Here is a 13,448-nt window from a genome sequence, read left to right as displayed (position 1 = left end):
GGAGTGGCGCAAGTCTGCGTAGAAAAAAAAACTAAAGAAAAAGAATATTCAGACAGATAGGATGAAAACGATATTTTGAGCTCAGCATGAAACAACTCAGTGCGCACTGTCTCCCAACAGTATAAACTATTAGGACACAACCAGAAAATAAAACAAACTATACAAAACATCGACCTTCTTCTCCCTTACGCCTCACCGGGTCAACACCACAAATGAGGAGACATTTAAAGCTTTCTCCATACGCAGGAAGAGGGTCTGTTGGGACTGTATTCTCGAGTGAGGCAGTGACGGGATGCTGATAGGTGCAGGGACACTGAGGGGCCAGCCCAATAATAAAGTTTAGAAATCTTCCACACACTCTAACCAGCTCCCACATCTGCACATCACCAGAATTGGGGGGTGAGCAAAACAGAGGAAGTCAAACTTTCATCACTAAAATGCCATGATCCGAGTTTGCACTAGTACAAATTATTATCCAAGGTCTAGGTAGACATCATACTACCATAATACAAAAAGTATATACTTTTACCACACAGAACATCACGTTAAGCCTAGTACTGGTATGATTGTGATCTGGTGAGTGAATCACTCACAGAAAACTTTCAGTGTAAGGCTTAGTCTAAGTTTAAGGTTCCATCTGACAACACCCACCTCCTCTTAGATACAACGGAGAACTTCACTCCCTACACACACTTTAAATACAAAAGAATACTTTCAGGACATACAGGTAACAGATTATACAGATGTAAAATAAATAGTTGAAAGACATTCAAATACAGTAAATTGGTATAACATTGCCAACATTACATAGGAAATGAGGCAGCAAAACGGTCAGGCAGTCAGATCTCCGATTGCCTTTAGTTGTGCTACTTTACAAGACCCTATATGTGCAAGTGACAGTAGTGACAGTTTGGGGTCACTTAGAAATGTCCTTGTTTTCCATAAAATGAGTGAATAGGAAGTATTGCCAAATGGATAGGCATGGTCATTGACAGGGTTAGAAATAATGATTTTTATGCGAAATAAATAATTGTCCTTCAAACTTTGTCAAAGAATCTTGCTTTTATGTTTTCACAGAAAACAAGGACAACTGAAGAGTACAGTATATTACCGTCACTTGCTTATTTAGGGTCAATCTAGGCAATCTGAGGTCTGATAGAACGGAAGTGTACATGAAATGCCTATGTTTGTGTTTATGTACGCAAAGGACCACAGAAATGTCAACAGAAACAGCGTTCATATTAACGTTTTCTATATCTGAAAAGTATATATCACAAATATACCAAAAAAAAAAGAGAGCGATTCGTCTAGAAAACTAGAAAAATGTACCCCAGCAGAGGATTATTCATACATTGAAATGCAAACGTCCATATTTGTGCCTTAATGACAAAAGGGAGGGGGAAAAAACACATTTTAGCAGTGTAACAGTTATTGTATCATTCATAGACATGTCAATGTGATCCACAGTGACCTGTAGTGTTTGGTTTTACCACTATGATTGCATTACAGTTGTCACTCAATACAGATCATTGCACCAGGGTTTGTAACAATATCCGTCTTATAACATTACTGAAGACATTCCTCAGTATGAAGGGGAACAGTGCAGGTGTAGCCTGGACTGCAGAGAAATGGCAGAAAGGCTTCCTGGCACTGGGAAATACTTAAAGTAGATTGAAGAGTAGGGTGCGATCTGTGGGCCCAGCTCTGACTAATCTCAAGACTAATCTGAAGTGGGCATGTAGTACTATGATGCATGTACAGCTGAGATGGATGATATTTGTTTAGCACAGGGCACATGATCTTCAGAAGAAAAGAAAAAACTAACCAACTGAACCTCAAAGAACTGGATTGAGGGAAGTGCAAGACGGCAGTAGCTTAAAACAGTCTGATTGTTATGAGTGAATAATATCTGAAGCCAAATTCACTGATACCCTTTCAAATATGAAATTTGGATTCTCTTTGACCTTCTCCATTATGGGACAGTAGGCACTTCTATTCAGGGCTTTATGATTGTATGAATCACTGTTAACCTTCTGGCCCAAAGCAATGAGAGTGAGTTCATGTCCACTTGGGAGCTTTCAGACTTCCATCACCTCTCGGCCACCAAAGGTGAGGCTCATGTTGCTGACGTCATCGGTAGGAGACAGGCGTGGCCGGCCTAGGCGTGCAGCGGGTGATCGGGGCAAGGGTGGCTGTGTCTGTAGGTAGTGAGGAAGAGTACGGACTGGTGCCACCAGTAGAACATCAGCACCACCAGCATGTGCCACAGCTGATGGCTGGCACCCAGGTAGTTCAGCTGGCCTGTGGGTGGACACACACACACATACATACACACACACTTACACACAGATCCCTCTTCTCAACACTCATGTCACTAATATCTGCCGGACCGGTAGACTACTCCTAAAGGACCAATGGATCCCTAGTGGGTTTCTGACCCAAAACTGTAGCACATGGTTCTAGTATAGTGCAGCACACTTTGGTCCACTAGACAGCAAATATTTACATGTTGTTACGCCGTCAGGGACAGATACAAAGTTGGCTACAATGCAACAGACAAAGCCAGTGAGTTATAGTATAGGTGTAATCCGCTCTGGGATTGGTCCAATCATAGCTAACATGTGTGTTACCTGGGAAGTAACGCTCTGGAACTTTGGAGATGTAGAAGAGAAAGGCGGCCGCAGCGATCACGTACATGACCAGAATGCGTGGAACAAATGCCTGAGAAAGACAGAACACTGTTAGAATTCGGACGCCACATGGAAACAAGAACAGTTACCTAAGGTTACTTTTATTAGCTGGCTGGACTTTGAATGTTTTAACATTATGGCAATCCTGTACCTTCAACATAGAGCATGCTATATATTTTAGTTTACCAGGATAGAGGAAAATATGTTCTAAATACTTTACACTAGTTACTAACTGAAACAATGAGGACGGCCCACTCAAAATTAAGCATTATCGTGTGTGTGTGTGTGTGTGTGTGTGTGTATGTATGTACAGTATGTGTGTGTGTGTGTGTGTGTGTGATTGCCCACAAAGGGGTCCGTTACCTGGACAACATCTGAGTGGATGCCTCCACTGAGCCACACCCAATGCATTGTGGGAATGAGGCCGTAACCGGCGACAGAGCAGAAGATGGAGGAGCGAATCCTCTGCCAATGCTTGCTCAGGTAGAGAGGGTGGATCTGGGCCAGAAACACTGCCAGTGTCATGGCCAGCACCGCCACTAGATACACCTGCCTCCAGTACTGTAGAAGAGAACACACACACACACACACACACACACACACACACACACACACACACACACACTATTGGGGCAGCTTTACAAACACTTTTCAACAATATGATCAAGAGCCATAACATATTCAGAAATGCACAAATATGTATTAAATAAATAATGTAATCTAGATGGTAAATAAAGAAAGCAGCAGAAATCTAGCATTCTTTCACTCTATCTTTCTCTCTGCCTCTCACTCTTCCTTCCTTCCTTCCTTCCTCCCTAACCTTTTTCTCTCCCTCTCTCCCCCACACCCACACCCACCCTCCCTCTCTCCCTCTCTCTCCAGGGACTTGGCAGATTGAGTCGTCACCCAGCATCCGAAGCTAAACGTTTGGCGTGGGCAGCGAGGCTGGCCCCATCCCGAGGGTGAGGGTGGTAGGGAGCGGAGCGGAGCAGGGAGGAAGGGCACAGATGCCGAGGTGGAGGGGGGGAGAGAGAGACAGAGAGAGGAAATATGGAGGAGGGGGAGAGAAGTGTGAGAAAGACTGCAAGGAAAAGCGGGGGGGGGGGGGGGGTGGATGGATGGATGGAGACTGAAATCATGCGGAAGCAAAAAAATATTTCTGTGGCGATAAGAGAGCAGACACAGAAAACAGACAAGGAGGGATGAGAGACACATGCAGAGGGACAAATGCAGGGTCTCAACATCATGGAGGAATTTCATCAAAATGAATAAACATTTTGCACACATACAAGCAAGAACATAAAAAAAAACCTGCTCTGCTCCAAGTCGGAGCTAAAGGCTGATAAAGATGTGAAAGAACCTGTGCAGCCCACAGCATGCCAACCTGAGGAAAGAGGCTGTTTAATCACAAGTCGCGTGTCTCCTATTTAAAACTTCCTGTTAGTCACCTCATCAGTACACTGGTGCACCCCTTTGCGTGTTTCATGGCTTCTGCTGAAGAAGAGACATGAAGTACTTTGAGTTCACAGAGCATAACGCCCCTTCATGAAGAATAAAGTCAAACTAAACACAAGTTGCAGATATCAGACCCTCCAGGATTTTGCGATGTCGCGATCGCGCCAATTCACGCGAATTCAACGATTACCCGCGAATTCAGCGCGACGTAGCAATTTTAACACATCACCGCAAAAACTTTGTTGTGGATAAGTAAATCCTATACTGTTCCCCCTACGTGTTTAGCATAACGTAGCATTACTAGTAGGGGTGGGGGAAAAAATCGATTATTCGATTTTAATCGATTCTCTCTAAAACGATTCTGTCTCGATTCAGAAAAGTTCATAATCGATTTTGTAATTTAAAAAAAAAAAAAAATTTTTTTTTTTTTTTTTTTTTTTTTTTTCACATCCATTTTATGTTGAAATGCAAGCTGCATCGATTATTGGATTGTTCATAGAAAGTCAAAATTGTGACAAGGAAAAGCTTTTTCTCACATAAAAAATAGAGAAGGTAATTCATCTGTTGATTTTCTTTAATTATCAAACACAAAGTAGGAAGTGTAGCAAAGACTCTAAGTAGCAAACTCAAATGTTTTAAAAGTCGAAATGGATTGATAATCGTTTTATCGGTTTAAAATTGATAATCGTTTTTTTTACACATCCATTTCATGTTGAAATGCAATTATCGATTGATTATCGAATATCAATTCGAAACCGATAAAACGATTATCGATGCATTTTGACTATTGAATCATTTGAGTTTGCAACTCAGAGTCTAAATTGAAGAAAATCAACAGATGAATTACCTTCGCTATTTGCTTTATTAGAGTAAAAGCTTTTAATGGTCACAATTTTGACTTTCTATGAGCAATGCATTAGTCGATGCAGCTTGCATTTCAACATAAAATGGATGTGTAAAAAAAAAAAAAAAAAAAAAAAAAAAAATTTTTTTTAAATTACAAAATCGATTTTAAATCGATAATCGATAATCGATTTAAAATCGAATCGTTGACCTCTGAATCGATTTCGAATCGAATCGTGAGGTGCCAAGAGATTCCCACCCCTAATTACTAGCTATGTTTCTAGATAACAGTCTAACAGCTGTTGCCATTCCCACGAGATGAACATTTGAATGATGTCAAAGTAAAAGTCCTGTGTTAATTTCCATAACAATACAAACAATATACATTTTCTGACCTAAATAAGCAGAGGGCAGAACAGCCTATTATGCTACATTTTTGTAGTACTGGTAATCTTTTGTTTGGCATGTTGGTAAGGTTATTTAGAGGACCATTTCTCAATGGTTTGGTTCTTTAGAGAATGTTTGTTTATTAATAATTAATTTTTCAACAAATAACTCAATTATAATTACAAAGAGGGAAAAAGCAACTTTTTATCACAACTTCACTTGCTCCCACAATTTCATCGCAACAAACACCTAAAAACACCACAATTTTCACCGCAACTTTTTGGAAAAGCCCCCGCGAAATCAGTAATTTTCGGCCTCAACTATCACAAAAAAGGCCCGCGAAATCCTAGGGGGACTGAGATATGTGAACGTTTGGAAAAAAATCTTTGTTGCTTTTTTTTTTACACTTACATTTCTCAAACTTTCTGAAACTTTCTCATCCTCAACTTGGGCCTTTTCCACTAGCTATGCCAAATCCCTCTCTCTTGGTTTCTGTTTGGATAGAGAGGCAGGAATTTCACTTAAGTCTCAGGAGCTTCCTTCTCACAAAGAGAGAGAAAACAGTCGACTGGGGCCTAAACTCTTCCAACCGCCTATTCACACACTTCATACAAGTTAGCACTGGTGCTCATCAACTCAAACAATAAGGTAGTTATATCACTTGCTTCCTGATCTCCTCCTAAAACTATGGTGTTTCTGGAGTTTAACAACTAGAGCGTGATGCTGGCAAGCAACAAGGTCATAGACTTGACATATCCGGAGCGTAGACACTGATAACACATGTATTGTCCCTCTTCAGTAAGAGGAACAGCAAGGTGACGAGCATCTTCTGAATGAGTGAACGTGAACTGTAAACAAACCGAGGTGTTTTTCCTCCGAATATGCTTAATTATTTAGAAAACGAAATCCTTGTGGTGCTCAAAGACTACTCTTACGGGAAGAGACGCTGATGGGTTTGTTGACAGAACTCACACAGTATGGCCGCTTGAGGTTACTATGCCAACAGACGGCAGAGCCACATGCACACCAGAATGCCACATCTCCCTCTGGTATAAATGAATTCAGCCCACAGGAGTGGGTTGCCCTCTAAATGGTGTGTGTCCTTGTGTGTGTGTGTATGTGTGTTTGTGTGGTTCACTACTGTTTTCATTACAGACACTGTGCGTGTGTGTGTGTGTGTGTGTGACCACCTGTGTTCAGTTCAGCATATTTTGTGTATGCGTCTGTAAACATATGTGTGTGTTCATGTGGTGTGGTAGTGTAGTCATGTGTGGGTGTGAGGGGGAGAAATTGAGCATGATAACAGTGTGCGTGCGTGCGTGTGTATGTGTGTGTGTGTGTGTGTGTGTGTGTTGCACAGGTAGCATATGCCCCAACTAAAGACAGGCAGCCATCTGCTGGGTCAGCTCACTATGGGAGAGTGCCGCTCAGGCCAACCAATAAATCTGGGCCTGCTAATGTTACATCTCACACACGCAAACACACACACGTCTATAAACACACAAAAAATAAAAACACGTTATAAATCTGGGCCAGTCAACGTTATACCACAAACACACACACACACACACACACACACACACACACACACACACACACACAACTTCACACACGCAAATGCAAAAAATCTCTGTGCTTGTCCCTAACATCACATGAATGCACTAAAACCTACATTGTTACAGTAGAAAGCGTAGAAGACCCCAGGCACATAGCATCCCAAGATGCCGATGGATATTCCAGCATAGTCTAGTGCCATCCAGCGGCGACTGGTCTTCTCTGAGCGATGACAACAGAAGACGTGGTACCCCACTGAGCACAGCATACACACCTGAGACCACACACACAGATCATTACACACAATAACCAGGCATACGTGTAAATGTACACAAACAAAAGTAAACACACACACCTTACACGCAAAGAAGATGTACTTATAATACAATAACAGCACACAGTGACATCGCAAGCGGTGTGAACCCACACACACATAGATAATCATAAATGTCACCTACACACCATGTAGACATACAATAATCGAACACACGCCCTGAACCGTAAAGACACACACACACACACACACACACACACACCTGGAAGCAGAAGAGTTCGATTGTGTGGATGACATAGTCCTCCCTGGAGGCGTTGGCGACGGGCAGCACGGTGGTCATGTCATGCAGCGCCAGGATCAGGAACATTAGGAAGCCGAGCAGGTGGCTCCAGATGTTCATCGTCTCATTGGACAGGATGAAGAGGCTGAGGAAGAGGATGATCATGTTACACTGAGGGCTTGCTGTTCCACTCTCATTAGTTCTGCTCTCACTGTAAGGTGGCTGAACCCCAGTAGCTGATGAGTTTAAGACCAGCTAGTGAGGGACTAAGTGCCACCTGTTGAATACTTACAACAAAAAAAACGTACACATCAAACTCTACATTATTACTTCCAGACAGACAGACATGAAAAACATGCTCATTGCAGTAACTGTAAATATCCTCTCATAGGTAAAGTATAAATGCATGTATTTTATGTATATATATATATATATATATACAGCCGCGGAAAAAATTAAGAGACCACTTCAAAATTATCAGTTTCTCTGGTTTTACTATTTATTGGTATGTGTTAAAGTAAAATGTACATTTTAGTTTTATTCTATAACCTACTGGCAACATTCCTACCAAATTTCAAATAAAAATATTGTCATTTAGATCATTTATTTGCAGAAAAATGACAATTGGTCAAAATAGCAAAAAAGATGCAGTGTCTTCAGATCTCGAATAATGCAAAGAAAACAAGCTCATATTCATTTTTAAACTACACAATACTAATGCTTTAACTTAGGAAGAGTTCAGAAATCAATATTTGGTGGAATAACCTTGATTTTAAAATCACAACTTTCATGTGTCTTGGCATGCTCTCCACCAGTCTTTCACATTGCCGTTGGGTGACTTTATGCTACTCCTGGTGCAAGAATTCAAGCAGCTCGGCTTCTTTTCATGGCTTGTGACCATCCATCTTCCTCTTGATCACATTTCAGAGTTTTTTTTATGGGATTCAGGTCTCGAAATTGGGCTGGCCATGACAGGGTCCTGATCTGGTGATACTCCATCCACACCTTTACTGGCCTGGCTGTGTGGCATGGAGCATTGCCCTGCTGGAAAAAACACTTCTCAGAGTTGGGGAACATTGTCAGAGCAAAAGGAAGCAAGTTTTTCTTCCGGGACAACGTTGTACTTTGCCTGGCTGAGGTTTGTAAAAGACCATAAGGATTGAACCAAAGCCGACTGGAGGGTCTCCTAGTTCGTCTTCTCTGATGACTCCAATTTCACAGTAGGTGCAAGACTCTGTGGTTTGTAGGCCTCTCCAGGTCTCCGTCTAACCATCAGACGACCTTGTGTTGGGCAAAGCTGAAAATTGGACTCATCAGAGAAGACGAACTAGGAGACCCTCCAGTCCGCTTTTTCAATCCTTATGGTCTTTTACAAACCTCAGCCAGGCAAAGTACAACGTTGTCCCGGAAGAAAAACTTGCTTCCTTTTGCTCTGACAATGTTCCCCAACTCTGAGAAGTGTTTTTTCCAGCAGGGCAATGCTCCATGCCACACAGCCAGGCCAGTAAAGGTGTGGATGGAGTATCACCAGATCAGGACCCTGTCATGGCCAGCCCAATTTCGAGACCTGAATCCCATAAAAAAAACTCTGAAATGTGATCAAGAGGAAGATGGATGGTCACAAGCCATGAAAAGAAGCCGAGCTGCTTGAATTCTTGCGCCAGGAGTAGCATAAAGTCACCCAACGGCAATGTGAAAGACTGGTGGAGAGCATGCCAAGACACATGAAAGTTGTGATTTTAAATCAAGGTTATTCCACCAAATATTGATTTCTGAACTCTTCCTAAGTTAAAGCATTAGTATTGTGTAGTTTAAAAATGAATATGAGCTTGTTTTCTTTGCATTATTCGAGATCTGAAGACACTGCATCTTTTTTGCTATTTTGACCAATTGTCATTTTTCTGCAAATAAATGATCTAAATGACAATATTTTTATTTGAAATTTGGTAGGAATGTTGCCAGTAGGTTATAGAATAAAACTAAAATGTACATTTTACTTTAACACATACCAGTAAATAGTAAAACCAGAGAAACTGATAATTTTGAAGTGGTCTCTTAATTTTTTCCGCGGCTGTATATATATATATATATATATATATATATAAAGTGTTACGGGCTTGTACTTGTTAGAGGTTTTTTTTTACTTTGCCACACTCCCTGTCACCACAAGGGTTGTGACCCAGTTCATTAAATAGGATGAGATCCTTGCCCACCTTTTAATGCAAAGCCTGGAGGTTAGGTAGGCGCGGTAGCCATCAGTGATGTACGGGTTCTCCCTCAGGAAGGCAGGTATTTGCTCGTAGGTGTACAGCCGAATGCCTCTTGGCACCAGGACGGGCCAATACTGGTAGCTCCCCAGCTCAATGTACTGCGCACTCTTGAGCAACTTCTGAGGCATGGTTAGGGAGTATCACAAACACGACGCAAATCCGTACTGGAAAACAGACAGACAGACAGACGGACAATAATCAACTGTTGGCTTTAGACAAACTTTATAACGGTATTTGTTTAAAAGGCGAGCAAACCGACCTGTAACTATCTAATGTAACCAGCTAACTAATTTTAGATGAAAAATCGCTAGATAGCCAGCTGATCTTTATTTTCAGATTGCACCCATGTTTCACATCAAAATAAGTTCACATTAAATTGTTTTACAACAACAAAGTTGGTTAGGTAATTTGCTTGTCAACGATTAAGAACACTTACTCTGGACATCAATAGCTTGCTATCTGTCAGAAGTTTAGTCGCTAACTATACGTTGAGTGCTAACATAACAACTGTCATGAAGTTAGAATGAATAGTAGCTAGCTAGGATATCCAGTTTGTAAGCTGTTCAGCTAGTTAATATTCCACGTCAATTATAACAGTCCCTACACTAATCAATAGTTAACATTAAATATAATTTGATTCCATCAAGCAGAGGACAAGATCAACTTTATTAGATTACCATTGGCCAGTTGGCTGGCTATTTAACGTTACTGGTTTGTTAACCTCCTAAATTAGCCAGCTAACAAATAGCTTGCTAAGCTATCGACATCGAACTAACTATCTTGCAAGTTCATTCTGATCTTCACATTACCTTTAAACTCACAACGTTTAAGAAGCACGCCATGGAACCGCTCATATTAATAAAATTCACAATGCTCCCTCAAAGTCGCGATTCATTTTCTAGTCCGTTATCCCACAACTCTTCATAATCCCTTTAAGATAAGGCTAGCTAACATTGAGGTTTAGGGCATGTAAAGCGAAGAAAACAGCCGGCGAGCTTACGTTAGCCAAGCCAGCAGGGCAGCCTGGAAATGAATAAGGACCATTAGTAAGCTTATCACATTGCCTGAATAGAATATTTCTAAAGGAGACCAACAAGTGAAACTTGAAAATGGTACCTGTTGACCTGTAATCTGTTGTAACCTTTTAGTCTGTAATGTAGAGTGCGATAACATAATCCTCAAATGTGTTGCTAACCCACTGATCATGTTCAATCATGTTATCATAAATGACAGTTTCTGTTATTCATACTTGTATTCATTCTGAGTGAATATGCATACATATGATATCTTGAAACCTATGCATTAACTGAGGGGTTCTCTATTGTATACAACCTTACATGAGTAAATGCATTGTGCCTAATATATCCAAAGATGATAAACAGTCAGTTTAACCACCCTGAAGGGCATCACACAACTCTCGTTCCCCCAAGGACCTCTCTGAGACTTCTTCCCACTAGAGACTACAGCAATTTCAGTTTGTTCTCACTTAAGTGTGCGACAGCATGTTGCTGTGAGATAATATTGCAAACTGTCATTTTTTTACGCAGATAAACGTTTGTGGCAGACTGCTGTCAGCACGCTTTTTTCCATTGAGGCATTCCAGCAACATCTCAGGTGGAGACTCTTGTGATACCCCCCGCAGGGCACAATCACACTTCATCCTCAGCTTTTACACTTCCAGATAATTGCGTTGTTCTCGAGCAGGAGTGAGTTCTTCATTAGCACTCCTAAGGCACCTTTCAGCACTGTGCTCTTCAACAAACTGTCAGCAGAACTGCCACACCTCCCCCCCCCCCCCCTCTCCTCTCTGATGACATGAATGTCCAAATGCAAAATGTCATCAGACTCAAAAATATTCACTCTCACTCCTTATCTACATGCATTTCTTTTGTCCTTTTCAGCCTCTCGCTCCAACCTCCTCTCTCTCTGTCTATCTCTATCTCTCTCTCCCCCCTTATATAAGTATATCCTTTTTTCTTTATTCCTTTCTTCTTTTTTGTCTTTTTTTGCATTAACAGACTCACAGCCTGCACACTACAATGCACAGTGACATGTGAGCTCTAAATCACAGTCTGGACAGAGCCAGGCCCTTTATGTACACAGAGGGGGCCTCAGCTGGACGCGCCACGGCTGCCTGTCCATCTGGTGGAGCTGGAGCCCGGGTGAGGAGGACCAGACGTCAGGGCCGGCGAGGGACTCCGCTGGAGACGCGCAGCCCTCGGACGGACAGGGCGACGGTGACTCTGACAGTGTGTTTTCAAAGCAGCTTCGCGCTTTCTCTCCTGCCCCGGCCACCTTCAGCTGATGCATTGTGACAAGCTACTGCTCTCGCCTATTTTTAAACCCTCCACTTCGCCGAGTTGTCCTCATTTTTTTCGGTTAATGTGGCAAAATAGGACACAGTGTAGTTGCTTGAGCCTAAGGTGCAATATGTAACTACTTGGCACTATTAGTGGTCAGTCAATTAGTTTTGCCTGAGTGGTAGGTCACATGCTAGCCCTCATGTTTGTGCTGCGGGGAAGAGAGGCTGTTTCACGTCCTGTGATCAATCCTGTGCCTTGGTCCTTGGCTACGTGCTGCTGCGATGCATTCTGCCTCATCTGCTTCGAATGTGTTGCACTCAAAATAAATTAAGAACCTTTAATCATCATTAATATAGACATCAATAAGTTCTTATAAGACTGTAGTAAAGTAGTGTTTTTAAATGGCTCTCTATTTTTGCCTTTTCTCATTAGCGAATAAAATGGATCTGTCCTGTGGTGTTACCTGCAGCAACCTGCGACTCTGATGCCCAGTAAGCCTATGCTATGTGGGAAATGCCAACAGCAGGGCTTCCTGACGCCCATTCTTTTCTGCCTTGCGGAGCTCCCGGCCCAGCTGCCAGCCTTTAGAGCACAGCTTGTGTGGCCTGGTGTCGCAGCTTGCCACCTCCCTCCTCTGGCCAGTGCCTTAGCTGAGATGGCATCCATTGGGCCGCAGAGTGCCCGCGCCGAGAGGCATTCAATACAGAGGTGACAGGGCTGGTGTGGCGCAGCGCGGCTGATGGCATGCTGGGAAACGGCAGGCTGTGTCAGCACTCCAATGACCTCTCGCTCTCTCCCTTTCTCTCTATCTATCTCTCCCTCTCCTGCTTTCTCTCAGTTCCTCTTTGTCTCTCCATCTTTCTCATATTTTTAGTTTTTCCCCCCTCTCTCTTTTATTCCTCTCTATCAGTGTTCATCGTTCGCCCTCTCTTTTTTTTTTTTTGTTACTCTCTCCTCTCCCTCCCATCTCTTTGTCTCTACATGCATCTCTCTCCCTCATTCTCTCTTTTCCCTCCTCTCTCCCTCTCTCTTTCCATCCATCCAGCCCTCCCTCCCACTCCCTCCCCCCTTTTTTATTTATAGCCTGCGCCATGAGACATCTGCTGCTGACGAGGCCCTGTCTGCCACGTCCACACAGAGGGAGTGTGTCAGGGGTGTCAGTGTGTGTGGCGGAATGCACGCAGAGCTCCGGCTGGACGGGTGTCCTCTCCCATCGCCTCTCCCTGCTGCTGATGCACTGCGGTTGGGGAACGCTGGACAGAGAGGAGGGCCCCTTAGCTCACCCCCACCCCTCCTCCTCGGATCACCGTGGCCACTGGGGCCTCGACGTTCACTTGATGTGAGGGCTGCGGCTTGTTTTGTGTCTGTGGTCTGGGCAGCTCTGGTCGACTT

General features: G+C 42.8%; 1 protein-coding gene across 1 annotated transcript; it reads right to left on the bottom strand.

The window, feature by feature from the left end:
• paqr3a (progestin and adipoQ receptor family member IIIa) lies at nucleotides 1-10,678 on the bottom strand. The gene is made up of 7 exons (XM_080853115.1): nucleotides 10,563-10,678; nucleotides 9,697-9,917; nucleotides 7,466-7,628; nucleotides 7,048-7,203; nucleotides 3,054-3,251; nucleotides 2,631-2,721; nucleotides 1-2,301 (listed from the first exon to the last, which is right to left on the bottom strand). The coding sequence occupies exons 2-7, from the start codon at nucleotides 9,879-9,881 to the stop codon at nucleotides 2,159-2,161; spliced, it is 936 nt and encodes a 311-aa protein (XP_080709241.1). The 5' UTR covers nucleotides 9,882-9,917; nucleotides 10,563-10,678; the 3' UTR covers nucleotides 1-2,158.
• Between the last annotated feature and the right edge of the window lie 2,770 nt (nucleotides 10,679-13,448).

The sequence above is a fragment of the Sprattus sprattus genome (assembly GCF_963457725.1).
Source record: "Sprattus sprattus genome assembly, chromosome: 15".
Classification (NCBI taxonomy): Eukaryota; Metazoa; Chordata; class Actinopteri; order Clupeiformes; family Clupeidae; genus Sprattus; species Sprattus sprattus.
Note: the sequence above shows the minus strand (reverse complement) of the source record. Positions and strands in the feature narration are given on the sequence as shown.